General features: G+C 41.3%; 1 protein-coding gene across 2 annotated transcripts in view; it reads left to right on the top strand.

Moving 5' to 3' along the window:
* Positions 1–21,258, top strand: part of JARID2 (jumonji and AT-rich interaction domain containing 2) — a 277,495-nt gene that overhangs the window by 152,520 nt on the left and 103,717 nt on the right. For both annotated transcript variants that reach the window (XM_025383086.1, XM_025383087.1), the window contains exon 3: positions 13,222–13,363. In XM_025383086.1, coding sequence (XP_025238871.1) covers positions 13,222–13,363 — 142 coding nt within the window. The remainder of the gene's footprint in view (positions 1–13,221; positions 13,364–21,258) is intronic.

A 21,258-nucleotide genomic window follows, 5' to 3' on the forward strand; every position in this document is an offset into this window, starting at 1 on the left:
TTTCACAAGTTTGCATACTGTCACCCAGTCCAGGTCACCCTACTATGTTCTTGTAATTATTGGTATTATTTTATAATTGTACAGTGTGGCCTTGTCATGTTGGCTATCGGGCCAGCCACATGCGTTACAGAGTTCAGCACTGTTGGTGTTTCAGGAATTACCATGCTTTCTTGGAAAGCGTTCAAGTCAGACTCTGTGTGTACCTAATTCTGGTTGGTATAGTGCCAGCGTATTAACTTTTATTTAAATAAAATTCCAACAAGTAATATTTATTATTACTATACTGCTGCCATAGAATGCCCACACTTTAATGTTTTTGAAAGTCAAATATTAGCAGAGTCGATCACCTTTCTGCATTGACTTCTATCACACCCTGTGTGATATGGTCAGTACTACATAATTTCATCCAAATAATACAGAAATATCATTACAAATACATGGCTAATGCTGTGTGACTATTAAAATTCTATATTATGTGAAATTAGCTGGCACCATAATCTTGTACTCTCTTCTATCACACGACAGTCCACACCACCCTACCCCTCTTTTGTGATTAGTAGTTTTGGGGAAATTATTAATTGTATGGCACTGAAATACCTAGGCACCAACTGGGGTTGGTCCGGGGGTTGAGGTGATAATTAGGTGGATGGCAGCCATGAACCTAGTTGGCTGCATAGAATTTCTGTGAATATGAGATCCCTTCTGAAAATTCTGACTTCTCCTGAATTAGAGGTCTCTCTTGTGACATGTTATAGAAGGTCTTTAAACATTTTGAGATTACAGTGGTGACCTTACTGGGGCAAAATCAAAAGTTGACACCTGCTTTGGAAACTGATTTGCCATTCATCTTGTAAATTTGAACATTTGCATATCCAAGGATATCTACCACTTCCATTCCTACATATCTAAGAGAAACTCTAGTGCATGATTTCCAGGAGACTTGCAGAGAGGACTTGCAGTATGGTTCATGATAGCAATAAACTAGAAGCACCTTAGATGCCCTTGGACATGAGAATCATGGTGGAATACCCACCATTCATCGGTTGTGTAGTAGTATAACTACTCCATTTGTATAATAATGAAAAATCGGTAGGCAAGAGATATAAGCAAGGTTGTGGATAGATCTTAGTAACTTGATGTTGAGTTGGAAAAAGCCCAAGTCCCATTGGAACTGTTAAGTTTATAATCAAATGCAGTGAAACAAAGTGCTATTTGTATATGTTTATGTTATAATATTAAAAAGTTAGCACATAGGCAAGGCTTTAGGTTATGTTTGAGTAGTTGGGTTTGGCTGCGGGTTCACAGCTACTCTTTATATCCTTCAAAATTAAAGTGGACTGATTGTCCAGAGGACTTTCGTTTAAGATTTATGACTTGCTCTGATATTCCACTATTGAAACTTAGATGGTGGTGCCTTCGTCCTATTAATGAACATGGATGGAGCAAAGAAGAGTTCTTCCCCAGTCTTTCCACCCTCTCCTCTTTCTTATCTTTAAGTATTTCAAGTTGTGTTGTTATGCCTCAATGGAATCTATTTCTTAGTGTTATTCTTGGCCTTCCAGAGGATGCTGTAAGTCTAATATGGTAGTTTGCATGTTTCTTCTTTACTAGGGGACCAACATTTCATCTAAACAGGCTAAAACTTACGGGTATTCTCAACGGAGAGTTTTGTTAAGTCTCCTTCCTGGCCAGACAGACACAGAACTGACTTGCATGTACTGTAGTTTAGGAAATATTGCCTGCATGATCGGGAAGTAATAATGATGGGTAGGCTTTTCTTATTTCTTAAAATTTAAATACCTGTTTCTCTTTAGTTGACTAGAAGAGAAGGAAGCAGTGGAGATAGGAAAGGGGCAGATAGCGTTTATTACTGCTGATACCTGTGTGCACTCTCAGTGTGTGAGTGACAGAACTAGGGGTGTTCAGGAAAACCACTAATCATACATGATTCTGAAACTTCATTTCTGGCCAACTGTTTATGTCTCAGGGTTTCTACTTTTCTTACTAACCTTGCTAAGAATTAGCATACATCAGAATATCTGCCTCAGGTCTCCTTTCCAGTTCTCTGCTTTGGGTGCTGTTGATCGCTGAAGGAGCCAAAAGACGTGTCCCAGTAGAAGGAAGAGGAAAAAGGCCGAATAGTCATCCCCTGAATGTCCTTTAATTGATTCTGTATGACTTATGCTGCAGTGGGATGCATGCCAAACACTTGTTCACTGTTAACAGGAACATGCTGCACTGTAGAGCACTAAATAAGGGTCTGCTCTGGGGACTCACCCTGGGGGCTCCCCTGGGAACCATTGGAGAGCAACTCTTTTCCAGCCCTCTATGTTCTATAGGGAGTTGTGTATTGAGGTGACCCCACCCCTTCTTCCCCAGTGCCACTGGATTCTCGGATAGCCTCCTGTCTGTTGAGACATAGGAGCTAGCTCTGTGACCTTTGCTAAGAGACAAACTTGTTTTTAGCCACAGCTTCATCATCTGGTAAGTGGGGGAATTGTAGTAGAGTATCTCTGAGGCCCTGTGTGTAATTCTGATTTTAAAGTGGTGGATATCAACTGGACACTAAGGAGGACCATATTCTACCCTCCTGATGTCCCTGTGTGTGTGTGTTTGTATATGTATGTGTGTATATATTGATGTTTATATATTTTTGATGTAAGAAGTTCTGGCATGTACATGAGCTTTAATGATTTACAAAACAAGAGTTGGCCATTGTGGAGAGAATATCCAATTGGCCTTGATTGCTTGCTAGCCTGGGTGACTTCACTCCTGAGCAAAGTTGACATCTACCTTCAGGGTTTTTGTGAGGTATAAATAAGTTACTGTGTGTGTAGTATGAGAACCCAGAAGGGCCTAGTTAGATGGTTCAACAACTAGGAAACAAGAAGCTGGAAGTATTAGTAAGGCATGTTTCCAGTTCCTGTGAATGCATCTCAGGAAAACTTCCAGGGCTATGTGGGCTTGGCCACCGTCTCCTCCCCTTGGAAGGGCATGAAGAGAGGCGTGTGGTAGTGTTGAGAGCATGTGTTTTGGACATTATCATTGCTGGTTGAAGTTCAAAGGCTTCAAGAGAATTGACTTTAAAAATCAAAAAGCTATAACATATGAAAGGAGATGTGTACTCCAGTTGTCTGAGGCCAGGGAGCTGGCCAGCCCTCAGTTGGATTCCTGCCTTTTTCACCCCTCCCAGCAGCTGCCAGACCACAGAGCCAGTTCTGTGAAAGATCCTCAAGAAACAATGAGAGAAAACAGCTTCTGTTTGATTAGATTAGATCAATTTATGTGCCTCAGGGAGGGGCCTGCGCAGGGCAGGGGGAGGGGTGCCCCTGTGTTGTTGGTGGGGCAGCGGTGGCCCATGCGGTCACTTCATAAGTAATGAGGCTCCGTGGAAGCTGGAATTGGAGGGAGGGGGAGGGCGGGCTGGAGGAGGAGCATGTGGAAGGAGATTTCTGCAGTCTGTCTGGAGAGCTGCCCAGGTTTCCCAGCCAAAAAAACAAATAAAAATAAATAAAAGGCAAGTGCTGAATGACACAGATTATGATATTAAAAAGGGATGCCATTGAAACTGCGCCCTGGAGCCTGCTGTCCTTGGGGGTGGGGTGTGCTTGGCAATGGGGTGGGGGCATCTGACCGGCTGGGGACACAAAAGTGTGCACAATTAAACTGTGAATGTCCCCCTCCCCCCCCATATGTCAGAAATTCTATACTTCGGATTTGTCTGCATTGCAGGTTGGGGAAATGGCAGGATGAAAAGCTAGTGGCTCTTTTCCTTTTTCTCATTTTAATTTATCAGGGTAGGGGGAGCCAGCCGGAGACCCCTCCTCTTTGGTGTTCGATTCCCTCCCATGCACATAAATAACCTTCTCTCCTGGCTGCCTCCCCTCCCCCTCGGCCCCATTGCTGTTCTGGCCGTCCTATTGCCGCGCGGAATCTGCACTGCCGCTTGCTTATTACGTACAGGGGAGGATTGTTGACAAGTGCTCCGGAGCCTGCCTCACTGCGCTCTTCCTCCCTCCCTCCCTCCCTCTGTCCTTCTTCCTCTCTGTCTCTCTGCAATGATCCGGCTCTGAGGATGGCTGCTCCACGGGTCTGTCAGGTGCAGTTTTTGGTGGCTTATCTTGAGGAACCTGGGATAGAAGGTCTGTTCCTATAAATAAAAGACAAACCAAATAGCTCTAGATTTGTTTCAGGCTGGTATGGCTTTTGTTGGAGAAATAGGCCTTTGTGGGTTTCCCTGCTGGGGTCCTGATTAAATCCATTGTGGATGGCAAGGTGCTATATATATATGAGAGACTATGTAAAAAGTGCTGCGATTTGCTTAATATTAATATTCTTTTAGCTTTGATATCCTCCCTAGGGGCAATGGTGGCTCCTGCAAAGGAGGCACTGTGGAAATTTACAAGAGAGAATTAATGTCGCTCTTAAAGCATTAAGCTCTGTTGACCATTTTGGCCAAATCTGCAGTTTCAGTCAGGCTTGTATGAATTTAGACATTTCTCTGGAGACTGAATGCCATCCAGCTATAGCTGGTCCCTTTTATTTTATTTCCAATTTATTTGATCATTTCCCAGCATTTAAAAATAAATGTTTGATTAAAGTTAATTAGTTCATCCTCACCATAGCTCTGGTCTCCTTCATAAACAGCATGTTTGCTTTCATTTCCATTAATCCTTTCTTTTTCTACCTCCATCTTCTTTCCTTGAAAGATGGAGGAAACTGAGGCAAATAGAGTCTGAGATCTGAAGTGATTCTAGATTGAGACCTAAAAGCTTTAAACTTCCAGTGCTCTTGGTTCTTCTCCCGAATTTCATGCATTAATTCATGTCTGTATTACTGTCTGGAAACACAGATGATTTTGAGGAACCTTCAATGTTAGTGCCTCAAATCTTAGCAGATTCCATAGCCACATTCCTGTAGTGATGCTTTCTGTACTGCTTCCATGCATTATATTTCAGTAGTGGAAAGAATGCTTCTCTGGTAGGCAGAAGGCCTTTCTAAAGTTATTTGTTGTCAGCAGGTTTTTTGTTTTTTTACTTTGAATGGACTACTTAATCCTTTCTGAGTATATTCATCTGGAAAGTGGGAGGGCAGTTGATTTCTTGATATGTGAGTGAGGTAGTAAGGAAACTGGGTAACTACTGTCCCTCCTAGTCATGCTACAAAGAAAACAGAACTTAGAACTTCCAAGAGATTCCTTTTATCCTAGGAAATGAAGGCAGCCCGGAGAGGTTTCAGGGCAAAGGGTGTGGCTGTTTATTTATGTACAAATTATGGTGTCAATCAGGACACAAAGTTTGTGGAGCTTTGCCCGTTTATCATTACAGATTAGTACACAAACCGGTAACTTTATGGCACTTGTCGATTGAGTAAAAGCAGCAGCTTTGCCTGTCATTGGAGAGCCTGGCTCAGATTGGATAGCTGGTTTCTTTTGGTACCTTACATTTGTGGGGTAAAGATGATAGGAAGCTTTAGAGACCTAAATACATACACACTTGTAATTACTTGAAGGCAGAAGAGTATCATTAGCTATCTGTGAACGTGCTGTGTTCATGGACATCTCCCTTTGAGGAGTGCAAATTCTGTGAGATGAGAAATCAGATTTGGGCCTGTCAGTTTATCTGAACACAGGACTTTCCACATGTTGGGCTCATTTATCTGTCTTAGAAAAAATTCTCAAAAAACAAAAAAAATGCCCTTGTATTGCCGTCTCCTTCTTGGAACTGAGTTCCCTTGCTCTGCAGTGGTGCCATTGTTCTGCCGCTCATGGTTACACACCAGCCTAAGTCCACTGTTGCCTTGAGTCAGTTTCCTTCTGTCGGCGGCTTTTGACCTTGGAGGTGGTCAGTTGTGGGCTCTCTGTGGTGTGGAATTCTTTTCTTGAGCTGATGGAAGCTCAAGTTGCATATCCTAGGGGATTCCAGGGGTTTATGTTGTGGTGGGTATTTATAACTAGGGTGTCTGGTGGGTGTGTGTTTGACTGTGTTGTCAGTGTAAAATTAAAAGGGCATTGAGATGAAGTGTGGACCCAGAGGAGTTACGGCCTGGGATAGAGTAGCCATGGCATTGGACACAAAACTAGAACTGCTGATTGTAGAGCATCGTGGGTGTTTATAATTCAGTCATTATTATTATTCTAGGTTCTGCACTTGTTCTGATTGTTATAAAGGTCATATTAAGGATGAAGAAGGAGTGAAGAGGGGAAGAGAATAGGGAGGATGAGCTCTTGCCCCAAAGAACTAAAAGGGAGTTGTGCCAAAATGAGCAGTACATTATGTTCACAGTGGTGATCATCAGAGTTTAAATAGCTTCTGGGCTGGTTGGGAAATCTTTCCTGAAGATTGCGGCTCTTTGTTTTTGTGAGAGGTTTTGTGTTGAATAAAGTTAAACTGTCAGCCTTGTCTGTTTTTATTTATTTTCGTTGGAGCCTCTTAGTGAGCAGTGTTTTCTGTCCCCCTGGGATTGTTGGTTAGGATGTGCGAAGGGGAGATCTTTTGTCTTTTGGTGGTTCTCAATCATTTGGGGTCTAGGTAGCCAGAATAGGGCCCATTCTAGTAGTAGCAGTGTTCTGCCTACCTCTTCCTCTGAGCAAATAGGACATGTCTGCTAGGCTTGTTCTTTGTAGCTCAAGGCATTTATTGCCTTCTGGGGCCCAGGGTCCCATCTTTCCCAAAGGCAGTCATTTACTTGGTTCTGAAATAGGAAAAAAAAGGATGGAGTCAGGCATTTTTCTTACCTACCCAGTGACCCAACTTTTCCGTGTTAATAATGACCACCATGTCAGGTCTTAGTATCTAACACTTTCTCAAAAAATTGTGCATGCAAAAGAGATATAGATTGTTGAAGGTATGTCAAGGTATAGATTCTGGTGGTGGTGAGAGAGCTCTTGTGAGATTGTTGATTTACAAATCAGTATTTACATCTGTTTTTGCAGGGGTTAAATGTAATAAATATGTCCCCTGTGTCCACCCATTCATCCTCCCCATTCCTGCCTCCAAATCTTAGGACTGTTTTAAGGGGTGATGGGTGGGGTGTTTTTGGATTGTCTTTTCTTGACTGGAATGGGAAATCTCTATAGCTGATTTGATAGTAGACAAAGGGGAGCCCTAGTCGGCTCAGGGGCTGGTCTCATGAGGGAAAGGGATAATTATTTTCCATAAGCCGAGGTATGAAACCACTTTCATTTGCGCCTCGTTGACCACAAGTGTGCCACCGACATCCTGCCTCGTGGCTGGCATTTGTTCTCAGCCACACCAGTGTGTTGATCTGGTGAGCATGTCAGTGGACAAGCCTGGGCTGTGCTCTGCAGACCCTGTGCCCTCTCGCCCCTCTCTCTGGAGCTCTGTGCTCCACTGGAAGCTTCACATACTGACCTGCATGTGTACAGTGGTGTACAGTGGTGGGCATACTGACCATGCCAAGCAGGCGCAAAGCCAAATCCACCCTGGCATCGGAATGCCTACCCTGCTTAAAAAGCATTTCATTTTTTTTTCTCTTTGCAAAACCTGAGTGAACATAACATTTATTTTTCACTATCAATGGCAGCAAACCATGCATTCTGATGACCTCAGAGAGGGCCCTACCTCAGCCATAGGAGCTGCTTTTATAATTTTTCTATCAACTTAAAGTGCTGCAAATACACACACACACACACATACACACACACACAAATTACTGCTGAAAATGAAAGCTCTCTTTGGATGCTTGACTGTTTGATATGTAATGTGATAACCTTGTCTCACAGTGACAGGGTGACAGACGGCATTGGCTCTATGATACAGAATTACCTTTTGTGCATCTTTTCTACAACAAAGCTACATACATTGACTCACCCTAATATGCTAATGACTTTGGTGTGCTCCAGATGTTTTAGAAGCCCTGAAAGAGCCTCAAAGCCCTCCTTGTTTTTCCTTTCTTTTTAACCCTTCTTTTGGCATTGCTTTTGTGGAATAGAGCCATTGGCTTTTCCTTTGGTTTTCTATTGTCATGTATGTGTAGCTATTGAGAGAGGACCGGTAAAACTTCTTTGTGTCTAAAACATCATAAAATGATAGAGGCTACATGCTCTAGCCCCCCCCCCCCCCTTTTTTTCAGATATTAGAAAAGAATTGTCTTCTGTCCATACATTTGTGTTCCAAAATCTGTCGTTCTCTTCGGTTGCTTTCGAAGTTCCTTCAGCTAAAGGAATCTTTGGCCTAATTTGTGTTTCAGTTTTCCCAACACCCATCATATAAGGCAAGAGGGAGATGGCCATACACTAGTATCTCCAGTTTCCAAGAACAACAGGAATTCCTATTCCATTTTGATGCTGCTGTTCCAGACTCAGAAAGAAGCCTGTTTTGTTGTATTGTTTTGTGCGGTCTTTTCATTTCTTGCTAATTTGGGAGATGGGGTGAAAAGCTCCTGAGTGTGCAGAGCTGCTGATGGCAGGGTTCTGTTGTGTTCAATTTCTTTAGAGTTCTCGGCTGCACAAATGGACACTGCCTTGTGGCTAAATGGTCTTGGATCCCCGACGCACTTCTCCCGTCAGCTGATGGTGACTAGCTGAGGTTGCAGGCACAGTAACCAAGCCGCCTTTACTGCAATGATTTACAATTTTCAGCTCATATTTATTGCTTTTGTGAAAGACAATAGACATGGTTTAATTTAAGTTCAACCTACTGAATATTAATAGAGGAGAACAAATGCTAATGGGATAGACTGAATCTTTGGGCCATTCATTCAATTTCCCCTGTTTAACCTCCTCTCCCCGACAAAGGTTTGTATTGGTCGGGGTGGGGGAGGGGGTTGGAAAAATAAAAACGGTTTGAGTGTGTGAAGGAGGGGATGCCATTTCATTATTTCTCGTTGACTAAAAATAATAATTTTAACAATTGGTGGCAGGGCTTTGTTAGGGGAAAGAAAAGGCAGCACATTAGCTTGGCTAATGTTGTAATAATGACTCTGTTGCCCTGTGGCATCGTATTCCGTCTTGCTGACCTGGCCCTCCTGGATTGGGCAGGCTGTATAACTGGGCTTTGAACATTCAAAATGAAATGTTGTAGCCAGTACAGTGGAGATTGATTGGGGCGGTTGGTGGGGGGGGGGGGGGGGGGTTAGATGAAGCCCAGGTTTATTCAACCATGTAGGCTGTCTGACTATAAATAAATGTAAATGTTTTCTGGACTGCTATATACAGAATGGAAGTACTCAAATTGCAAAAGTTGATCATGTGCAGAACAAAGTCAGTCTTACGCCTTCATAAGGGCCAGTAAAATCTATGGTCCTGGCCAGGCGTGGTGGCTCATGTATGTAATCCTAGCACTTTGGGAGGCTGAGGCAGGCGGATCACAAGTTCAAGAGATCAAGACCATCCTGGCCGACATGGTGAAACCCTGTCTCTACTAAAAATACAAAAATTAGCTGAGCATGGTAGCGAACGCCTGTAGTCTCAGCTACTCAAGAGGCTGAGGCAGGAGTATCGCTTGAACCCAGGAGGCGGAGGTTGTAGTGAGCCAAGATTGTGACACTGCACTCCAGCCTTGTGACAGAGTGAGACTCTGTCTCAAGGGGAAAACAACAACAACAAAACCAGAACACACAATAAAAAAACCTATGGCCCTTTAGTTTGTATAAAGGCAGTTCCTTATGTATGGGCCCCATTTTATGAATCTGGAACGAGAATGTGATTCAGGAAACCCCATGTCTTCTCTAGTTCAGATACTCATTGCAATCCTCAGAATGGTGGAAAACTTGGAGTTCTCTGAAGATTTAGTTTGATGAGGGCCTGGAACAATGGAGTCAGTACTTTGATTTCTTTTTGCTCAGTCATGCCTTATCAGAGTAGCCTTATCTGTTTTGCATTTTATGCACATAAAATCGTTTAATATTCCTAGGTATTTTTCATGTGTAAAATCTTCGTAAAATTACCCCTAATTTTTACTTAGGCAGTTGTTTTGCAGGGTGAGAGGGTGGTTGGGGAGAGCATATACGTCTCTTTACATTTATGCTGCTTAGACATGCACATTTTTTCCAACCTGTTCCTTTTTTGAGTCTTTATTTGCCACGTTAGCTGATTCTTGTAACTCTGTGACATTTTGCAGGCAAGCGTCTTTTTTTTTTTTTTTTTTTTTCTGCAAAATTACTGGTAAAAGGTACATGTGGCCATGTGTGGTTTTCACTCCTGTAATTCTAACACTTTGGGAGGTTGAAACAGGAGAGGATTACTTGAACCCAGGAGTTTGAGACCAGCCTTGGCAACAAAGCAAGACCCCATGTATTGAAAAGAAAGAAAGAAAGAAAATTAGTGGGGCGTGGTGGTGCACACTTGTAGTCCCAGCCAGTCGGGAGGCTGAGATAGGAGGACTGCTTGAGCCTAGGAGGCTGAGGCTGTTGTGAGCATGTCACTACACTCTAGCATAGGTGACAGAGCAAGACCTTGTCCCTCCGCCCCCACTGCCCCCCCCCCCCAAAAAAAAAAAAAACAACCCAGAGCAGCCAAAGCAGCATCAGTGTCACCTGGGAATGTGTTAGAACAGGAGACACTTGGGGGGTGATTCACATGCATGCTCAAGTTTGAGAAGCACTTCTCTTTACAGTCATCCAGATTCTTTTGACAGCAAAGCTGTCAACAAAAAGCTTAACTTTTTTACAGTAGTCCACTGCTAAATCATTTGTTCAGTCATTCTTTCATACATTCACCTCTTATTCAGCTAAGACTTCAGCTGCTGGTATGTACCAAAGGGTATAGGAGCCTTTCCCAGTCTTCCTGAGCTGCGCCTAGTCCTTGTTTAGTTTCTTTTTGATACCTGTATAGCTCTTCTTCCTCCTTGTCCTCTTCGTCCATCACCGCTACCTGTTTTCAGGCTTACTGCAAATCCCAACTTTCTTGTTCTTGTTTTGGTATTGCAAGCTTGCCGGCTGGCTCCATTGGCTCACTCACTCTCCTCTCCAGCACTTTCTTTTCTTCACTTACTACTGAATAATACATATGTCTGTGTTTGTCTGTCTCTCTTAATTTTAGATTTTGATTAACCTGTATCCCCAGTGCCCTGGCATATGGTATTTGTTAAGCAAATGGATGGATAAATTCAGAATTGATCCCTTTTTTGCTTTCTGTGCTTTATTCTCCATTATGTTACACATGTGTCTGCAGTCTCAGCTGAGGCAGGAGGATTTCTTGAGCCTAGGAGGTCAAGTCTGCAGTAAGCTATGATTGCGCCACTGCCCTCCAGCCTGGGCAACAGAGTGAGACCCTGTCTTAAAAGCAAAAAGAAAAATTTGAACTCAACTAAGACGATACATATGTATGATGTCCATCCTCTTTTTTTCCTTCTAAATTTTACGTCTGGGTCTTTAACCAGCATTTTTATTTTCAGTTTTCTATCCGTTTTCTCTGTGATAATTTATCCATCTTCTCTTTTTACAGATAAGATAAATATCTTCCTTGGCCAACTCTAATCTTGGTTAAATGTCGCCTGTATCCTAATTGGGTGGGGGAGGGGATCCCCCCCGCACAGTGACACTTGTAATGTGTTCTAACTTAGTGCCCATCAGTAAAGATACGATTTACACTACATATGTAATTTTAGTTTCTGTAGTCATACTCAAAAGTAGGTGAAATCAATGTTAATATATTTGATTTAATCTAATCCAAAATATTTCCACAATTCATATAACATTATCAATGACATGTTACGTTCTGATATTAAATTACAATTAAGTAAAATTAAAATGTATTTCCTCTTCCACACTAGGCATATTTCAGGTGCGCAGTAGCTGCACATGGCTAGTGCCTACTGTAATGGAGAACATGGCTTCAATCTCTGAAACACGGGCCACGCTTTTATCCTTGGATTCTTAGACTTCTATACAGTTGTCTCCTTTTGCCCTCACAGTGCAAACTCCCAGCTTTTTCTTTGGGGGTTTTTATACATTTCTATTTCTGTATTGTAGTCACAACTCTTAAAGCCTCATTAGTTGAAGTAAATAACCATGTGTTTTATTTTCAACCTTATGTTATCACTCATACTCTGAAATGATGTAAAAATAGATAACTGGGGAAATGCAAGCAGAAACAAGCTAGGTCCCAGGGCTTTGTTGATGTGTACTATGTTCATTCACAGTGTTTATATATTTTTTTAATCAAATACATAGAACACTGTGTTCTACATAGTGTTTAGTACAATTAACAGAAGTCACTTTCTGAGATACTTCAGTCACAAAGACTTAATACAGAGGAATGAAGTGTGCATAAAATTGGTGGAAGGACTAGAAGAGCAAAAATCAAGGGGCCACTCTGTATTTTTGGCTTCTAGATCAATCTCCACAAAACTGCAGATGCTGTGCTAGCAGTGCTGTTACTGCCCAGCTCTGGTTGCCTTCGAGGGTGGTGGCTAGACAGTGGACAACGGGTCTAGTCGCTGTGGACATGAGTATCAGTGGAAGCTTCTTGTTGGCAGAACCTACATTGATGTAAGGGACTCTGAGGCTATTTTATTCTCCCGTTTCCCTATAGTGTGACCTTACTGCTGGTTAAAATACTTCCATATCAGTTACTACATAGCTGCTTTTTAGCCCCCCGAGGGCCCGCAGCTTCTTTCCACATTTTGGTTACTAAAAGCACATTCGTGGGCACCAAGACTCCCCTGCTTAGCATCTGCTATCATAGAGAATCCTTATCCTTTGAGATGATCAAAGGCAAATCTGGTTACAATCTAATCTTATAGATGGCTATGAAGGAAAACAAGTGCAGTAGGATTTCTAGTTAATATCTGAGATGTGGCTGCAAAGATAAGGCTGCCTTTTCTTGTGTGGCAGGTACTGGTTCCTGCAGGCAATTCCAGAAAGGATCTCAGTATCTGTAGAGTCAATATTGACCACTTCAACAGTGACTAGTTTGATAACAGATACTCCTTTCTTCCTTTCAACCCTTTAGCCGCAAAAGATGTTTATGTACTCTTTAAAAACGAGTCCTCAAGCATAGCATTACAACTCCAAATTTCTGGTCGGATTTCTTACTGCTGAAATTGTTTCCCTCTTAGGCATTTCACTCTCTTTAAAGGTGTCACATAGAATGAGGTTTTGCTTTTCTCCACCCATTCAAAAGAGATGTGTGCTTTTCAGTTCTCTTGTGTCCACATTCTTGTCTGTCTTCACCAGCGTTGTGTAGGGTTGACTGTGGTAAAGTGCTGCCTCCTGATGTGATGTATTTAAGTGTTTGTCCCCTTTTCTCACCTGTAGGGCTCCTTGGTAATGACCAGTCTAAGGGATTAGGACCAGCATCAGAACAGTCAGAGAATGAAAAGGACGATGCATCCCAAGTGTCCTCCACTAGCAACGATGTTAGTTCTTCAGATTTTGAAGAAGGGCCGTCGAGGAAAAGGTTAGTACCCAAGGCTGCAAATATTGGTACCTTCAACCAGGGACTGCAAACTCAGGTGCCAGTTCTCACCACATGATAATGTGAGCCCACTCACCCAATCTTTTGATTTTCATAGAGGAGCTAGAATTACGAGGTTTTGTAACAAATGTCCTGCTTTCTAAGTGTTGTCTAATAATTATAATTAAAAATGGGAAAAAAAAGTACTCTGGACTGAACAACACGTGTTCTTGCTGGCACAGTTAGCCAAAGAGTTGCCAGCTTGTAATGCCTGTCTTAACTGTTCATTTTAATTGATTCTTAGCAGCCGTCATCTTGAGGAATATATATATTAGGTGATGTTTTGCCACTTCTGAAAAGAGATCTTTCTAAAAATTTGAAGAAGTAAATGTGGTGTTTCTGAGACATTTTTTCCTTGTCAGGAAAGCTGAAATTACACTGTGTATTTTTAATCCCTTGCTGTTTAACCAAGTTCCAAGTTAGTAGCTGTGGAATTGGTGCTTAAAACTTAGAACAGCAGTTATTTTTATGTGGCTTTCCTAAATAAGCTTAAGATAGTTTGGTAAGGAAGTTGGCTTTAGTAGTTTGATAAGAGTTTGTGGTTTCATGGTCAAACAGTGGCAGTGACATTTTATAATGCTTTTACTTGGGTGTTTTTGAAACCCTTTGCCTAGTATGTACCGTACTTCATACCTGTTATTTCCTTTTTTTTTCCCCTCTTAGAATTTATATTTCCCTTTGTTCTCTTTATGTTTACCTGGATGACTAGCTTCATGACTTTTTCTTAGAATTTGTTAGTTTCAGAGATTGAAGGAAAAGGGAAAAAAAAAAAAACCCTTGTCTTCCCGTCTGTCTACTCATTCTGGAGAATTTACTTTTCAGAAACAATCTACGTGTGTCTATCTAAAGAAGAACAGAGTAGAGTGAAAAATTAAGAGAAAAGGACAAGATGAGCCATGTGTAGATATTTAAAATTCCTGTTTTCAGGTCTGAAATTTGAGATGCATAGCTCAAAGTCTTTATTTTCTCCATCACGAGGTGTCGTCTTTTAAATAGCCTTTTAACTACATTGAATCTGTATGCTTCTCTCATTTTCTCTTCATCCTCAGCACTTTGTCTTAGAAGATGTCATAAGATTCGTTATTAATATAGTTAGGATCTTCCCGTGTGCTGAGCTTTGTATGTCACTCCTTTAAAAAGAGTGTCTCAGTGATGAACCTGTTATATTACAGATATTCCATAACAAACATTCCCCATTCCAGTTTAAAACATGAATTATCACAAGAGAGTGATTTTAAGGATGTGTAAAAAATTGTGTCAGTAAATATATTGGAATGTGTGATAATATTATCCATGCCTCCAACTTGGGCATCTGGCATGCATCTGGCATCAACTTTCATCTCCATTTGAGGAGCAGAATTCTCTGAGTCTGGGCACCCACCCTTTAGCTCTGTGGCTGGCCATCATCCTCACTTCTGTCTGAGAGCTGGTCAGCATCCAGGTGCAGTGATGTGTGTTGTAGGCTTCATTCTTAAGGAGGGACTCTGTCCCTAACTCATTGTGATTCTCTCAGAAGATAGTGCTGCTAGCTTTCTCTTTGTATCAGACCACAGTGTCATGTGGCACCTGAGTGCAAAGCAGTCATTTAACTGGAATTTTTTAGGGTAGTAGAAAAGAGAAACTCTTTTCAGAGTTGGCTGAAGGAAAACTTAGCCCTGGCAAATCCTTTTTAATTATTCTTGTGTCAGTTATCTTACTGAATTAAGGATTCATTGCAACCTGCTAACTTGGTTTTGGTCTCATGAAGGTTTTATGTGGATTAAGGTTTGATAGGCTTGGGTAGATTTTGAGGATGGTCTGGGGCACTCTTGATTATAGGAGAAAGATTTTGTAGCCTTCAAATATGTAGTGTCATTAGGGTATACATTTATTTTTTGTGGGGGTTGAGGGATACAAGAGTCTTGCTCTGTCACCCAGGCTGGAGTGCAGTGGTGCGATCTCAGCTCACTGCAATCTTTGCCTCTTGGATTCAAGCGATTCTCATGCCTCAGCCTCCTGAGTAGCTGGAATTACAGGCACACACCACCATACCTGGCTAATTTTTGTATTTTTAGTAGAGATGGGGTTTTGCCATGTTGGCCAGGCTGGCCTTGAACTCCCGGCCTCAAGTGATCCACTCACCTCGGAAAGTGCTGGGATTATAGGCGTGAGCCATCACACCCGGGCAGGGCATGCATTTCTTGTGGTGTTGCAGGGTATGTAGCAAGCATAAAATGGTAACTTAAAACTTAAGGCCTTAAAGCACTCCTTTGTTTTGATCTTTCAGTATTTAGTGGATTGGGATGAACCCTGCCTTCAAAAGCAGAGTAAATGACTTGGGACCTGAATTTCCAGAGCTTGGGTTGAAACTGTTGAAACTGTAATACATAACCTGTCTTCAACTCACATACAGAATGACTTTTCTAATAGGGTAATGGAATGTGCTGACTCTGAAGATGAGAAGTTGAGTCTAAAGTAACTACCTATAATGGCTATTTTAAAATAGCATTAGTGGATTGTTGAACAGATGCTAATTTTTACTTGTGAGTTTAAAATTTCCTAAACATTATACATGGGAAGAGTTTTTTTTTTTTTTTTTCCCCCTCACTCTTGTTGACGAGGTTGGAGTGCAGTGGCACGATCTCACCACAAACTCCACCTCCTGGGTTCAAGGGATTCTCCTGCTTCAGCCTTCGAGTAGCTGGGATTGCAGGCATGTGCCACCATGCCTGGCTAATTTTGTAGTTTTAGTAGATGCAGGGTTTCTCCATGTTGATCAGGCTGGTCGCAAACTCCTTACTTCAGGTGACCCACCCACCTCGGCCTCCCAAAGTGTTGGGATTACAGGTGTGAGCCACTGCGCGCAGCAGGGAAGAACTTTTAAGATTGACCATTTGCATTCTCTTTTGGCCTTTAGACTTTGTAAGAGAAAATACTGATTCTTAAAAATTCATATTGTTGTAGTTTGTTTCGTGTTGCTATAACAGAATAGCTGAGATTGGGTAACTTTAAAAATACAGAAATTTATTGGCTTATGTTTCTGGAGGCTTGGTATTCAAAGACTGAGGGACTGCATCTGGTGAGAGCCTTCTTGCTGCATTATAACTTGGCAAGAGAGCAGAAGAAAGTGCTAAGCTTGGTTTGTGGTTTTTTTTTTTTTTTGAAGTTTAGTTTTTAAAGAGATGGGGTCTGGCTCTGTTACGCAGGCTGGAATGTAGTGGTGTGAGCATAACTTACTGTGTTCTGTCTGGGCTGAAGGGATCCTTGTGCCCCAGACTCCTGAGTAGCTGGGACTACAGTCAGTCACATGCCTCCACGCCTGTCTAAGCTTGCATTTATAACAAACCCACTCCCTAGATAGTGACATTATTCCATTCACGAGGGCAGATCCCTCATGATGTAATCACTTCTTAAGATCTCACCCTCTCAGCACTGTTGGATTGGAGATTAAGTTTCCAACATTTGAGCTTTGGGGGGCCACATTCAAATCATACGACAGGGCCCTAATTTATGGACGTGCTTTGGAAAGAGCATTTTCTCTTTTATTTTTTAGAATGATACGAATTGCTAGTTAGCTATTCTTGTACATTTAATTACTCCTACTCTACACATCCTTTTTTTGTGCATGATTTTAGAATCATCAGCAAAATATATGCCTTTTGTCTACAGTAGGGTGATGGGGAAAGGGGAGAAGACTGAGAGGGATTTTATGTGCTTGACTTCCTTCTTACGGAAAATAAAAATCTATGGTGAAGACTGATGCTAGCCTCAGTTCCAACCTTTTCCAGTCTGCTTTTCCAACCTGTACCTTGAAGCAATTACATTTTTCTGATGATGCTAATAACTTGTTTTAATTCTTCAGTTAAAACATCCGTGTATTTACTAAGTGTTATTTTTCTGCAGAAAACCCCCCGAGTCAGATATTGCTGTATTTACTGCCAGTGCCTTTACTTGACACTGGGGATCTTCTTAGTGATAGAAACCAGTGGAGTCCAGAGTTCTTTAGGGTTTTGGAGTTTTCTTGTTTCTGATTCTCTTCCTCAGAGTTTTTCTTTATAGAGGCAACTATAACAACAACAACAAAAAACTCAAAACCAAAACTGGTAGATTTTTACCTAGCCATCGAAAGGTCATCTGAGGTGCTTGTTGACAAAAGGAAAAGCCAGCCCGCTTCAGAATCTCTCTGCTGTGTTTGTGGAAAGGGCAGCCCAAGAAAAGATGACCGGAGAGATTCTGTGCTGGTTGGACCCTGAAGGCTGAGTCTTGTTTTTAGTTCTGGATGTTGTTTTTCTTTTGATCATTGTGGTAGGTGAGGTTGTTTTTTTAATGCTATATTTACATAGTTTATAATTTATATTGTTTAGAATGGAACCATTACAGAGACTTTCATCCTGTTCTGAATGTGAAGGCGGCCCTGCCTATCTCTCTCATGTTGCCCTTTTGTTCCACTCAGTTCTTCTTGTAAAGTGTGTGTTTGCCGCATCAGTCTCTCAGTATGTGTAGAAACCAGAATGGATGGAGTTTGGTCGTTCGGGGGTGGACTAGTGGTCAGAAACTCTTCGGAAGGATGGTTATGGAGATGAGGATGATTTGTTTGAGGAATGAAAAGACAAAGTGCAATGAATTTGGTGATGGCATTTTTTAGATGTAAGTAAATACGAGATCTGAAATAAATGATTCAAAAAAGAGGTCATCTGAGTTGGCCACTAAAATAGAGAGCAAGATTAACTGTTTGTATTTTATCTGTGGGTGAGTGGGGGGAAGAGGGTAGAAAAATTTCAAGAGAATGGTGATTCTTAAGTGGGTCTTATGGAGACTATGGTGCAGCATAAAGAGTATATAGACTGAGGCCAGGCTGTGTGACTTATCAGTGTTTCTTGAACGTTTACTTGTTGTGTAAATCAACAGGTCTTACATAATACAGGTTATATAATATAATATGTCTGGGCCTTAGTTCTCTCATCTGAAATATTTGAATCACAGTAGTAACCGCCTGATGGTGTTTTGTGACCTGAAGGAATTAATTCTTGAAGAGAATTTTGGTGTATTGGTCAGGTGCAGTGGCTCACACCTGTAACCCCAGCACTTCGGGAGGCTGAGGTGGGCCGGTCGCTTGAGTCCAGGAGTTGGAGAGACGTGTGTGGGCGATATGGTGAAACTCCATTTCTTCCAAAAAAAAAAAAAAAAAAAAAAATTAGCTGGGCCTGTTGGCATGAGCCTGTAGTCCCAGCTATAGGAGGGTGAGATGACAGGATCGTTTGAGTCTGGGAGACGGAGGTTGCAGTTAGCTGTGATCACGCCATCACACTCCATCCAGGGGGACAGAGCCAGACTCTGTCTTGAAAAAGATTAAATAAGCGAATAAATAAATAAATAAATAATAATTCTGATGTACAAACAGTACTCTGTGTGTTAGATGTTAGTGGCCATTGTCAGTATGTGTGACACATGAATTGCTACATGTGAGTATGCACATCCTTTCGAGACTTCTCTGACGTGTTTCAGAGGGTTTTTTGAAATACACAAATGATGATTTATATCTTTCCTCTCTGTCAGCCCTACCACAGCCATCTGTAGGCAGATGGAAATGTATGGGTACTCCCTCTTTTGAAGTTACTGAGTCACTGGAAGGACCCTGTGGTGTGTGGTGTAAATTTTCCCTGCTGAGCTTGGTGCTACCTGATGTTTGCCTGAATGGAGCAGGCAAGAGTGGTGGGGTGAGCAGATACCCTTGTGGCTGTTCATACATTAGTCATAGCTTCACCTTAGGGAGAGACCCCCTAGTGTTTAGTGTTGAGATCCCTTGTTAACTACATTCTTTTTTTTTTTTTTTGAAAGATGGAGTCTCGCTCTGTCGCCAGACTGGAGTGCAGTGGCATGATCTCGTCTCACTGCACCCTCCGCCCTCCTGGGTTCAAGTGATTGTCCTGCCTCAGCCTCCCGAGTAGCTGGGACTACAGGTGCATGCCATCACACCCAGCTAATTTTTGTATTTTTAGTAGAGACGGGGTTTCACCATGTTGGCCAGGATGGTATCTATCTCCTAACCTCGTGATTGCCCGCCTTGCCCTCTCAAAGTGCTGGGATTACGGACATGAGCCACTGAGCCTGGTCAGCTATATTCTTTAGAAGAGTATAGTGCTTTTTGTATACTAACACACTTTAAAAACTCTGAGAGTTTCTATTTAACTAGTACAGAAGTACAGACTCAGTCTCTGCAGGGATGTAACTTTTTTTGTTAAACAAGGAGCTACTGTATTTTAGTTAGGCTTTCGATCCTGCAGGACTTAGTTTAAACACCGTTTGTCCTATTAGATTGAATTTTGAATGTAAAGAATTTTTGGAAGTGTTTGGATTTCATAACTCAGTGTACTCTGAGATATGACATGCCTCTGGATATAAATACATGTTGAAAGTGGTGAGAATTCTCTCAGGCTTTTAACAGGTATGATATTCACAGCTACATTGCCTGCACTACTGTGTTCCTTATTCTTTTTGGTCTGAGATACTTTGATGGCATAAAATACTTTTTTTACTTCAGGTTTGAAAGGAAGATAAGCCCAGATGTATGTCTTGCTTGATAGCATGCATGAATTGGTGTTATTCAAAGTGAGCATCCTTAAGAATTAGAATTATATTAAATAAGTGCTTAGTTTTTACTCATTCCTGTATCAAAAATAAGTTAGTAGTATAATTTACTATTAAATGCAAAAAAGTGAAAGCAAAAACAATCAGCAAAAGGCTTAACATTTCTCTTAACCCTTGATTTATGTTTAGAAGCTTCCACTGACCAGATTATTTGGAGTTTATTTTGTTGTTACAACCTTGAGATATATTTTATAAATAAGAGAGAAATACTATTTTAATTTTCAGCTTTAGCGTTATCATGGGTGAAATGTACTCTCTACTGCGGAAAGTAAAGAAAATTGAGTAATAGATTATGATGTGGCAATTTTGAACACAAAAGATGTGGATGTAAATATAAAGTAAATATGGGTGAATCTCGCCTATCTGCTGTTTCAAGTTATCTACCTAGTTGCCATGTTTGCTTCTAGTATCATTTTCATTTGCTTTTGCTTGAAGGATTTTAACATTTCTAACATTAGGTCTGCTGTTGATCATTCAGCTTTTGTATGTCTGGGAAGATCTTATTTCACCCACATTAAAAACATGCTTTTATGATAATTGTAGAATTACATGCAGTTATACAAAATACACCTTCATTTCTTATAGATATTTTTGCTGGGTATAAAATTTTAATTAATGGTCATTCACCATCAGTACTTCAGTGACACTGCTTCACTGTCCCAATGTGCATCATTTCTGATAAGAATCCTGTTGTCATTTTCATAGCTTTGTAGGAGCGATCATTTACCACAATTTTCTTTTGAATTCCTTGTGTCTTGGCAGAGTTTTTATTTCCAGAGCTTGAGATTCATTGAGTGTATTAGTTTTGTAGATTTCATTTTACTATGGAAGAATTGGAGCCATTATTATTTCAAATATTTTTGTGTGCATTAGTCTCCCCGTTGGGGACTTCATTTGCATATATATTACTCCGAAGTTGTCCCATAGCTCATGTGTTTTGTTCCTTTTTTGATCTGTATGTTGCATTTTAGATAGTTTATACACTAGATCTGCTGGTAAGCCTGTTGAATATATCTTTCACCTTAGACATTGTTATTATATTTTAGAAGTTAGAGCCAGGCACGGTGGCTAACTCCTGTAATCCTAGCACTTTGGGAGGCCGAGGTGGGTGGATCACCAGGACAGGAGTTCAAGACCTTCCTGGCCCACATGGTGAAACTCGTCTCTACTAAAAATACAAAAATTAGCTGGGCGTGGTGATGCGTGTTTGT

The sequence above is a fragment of the Theropithecus gelada genome, chromosome 4 (genome assembly GCF_003255815.1).
Source record: "Theropithecus gelada isolate Dixy chromosome 4, Tgel_1.0, whole genome shotgun sequence".
NCBI classification, from domain to species: Eukaryota; Metazoa; Chordata; class Mammalia; order Primates; family Cercopithecidae; genus Theropithecus; species Theropithecus gelada.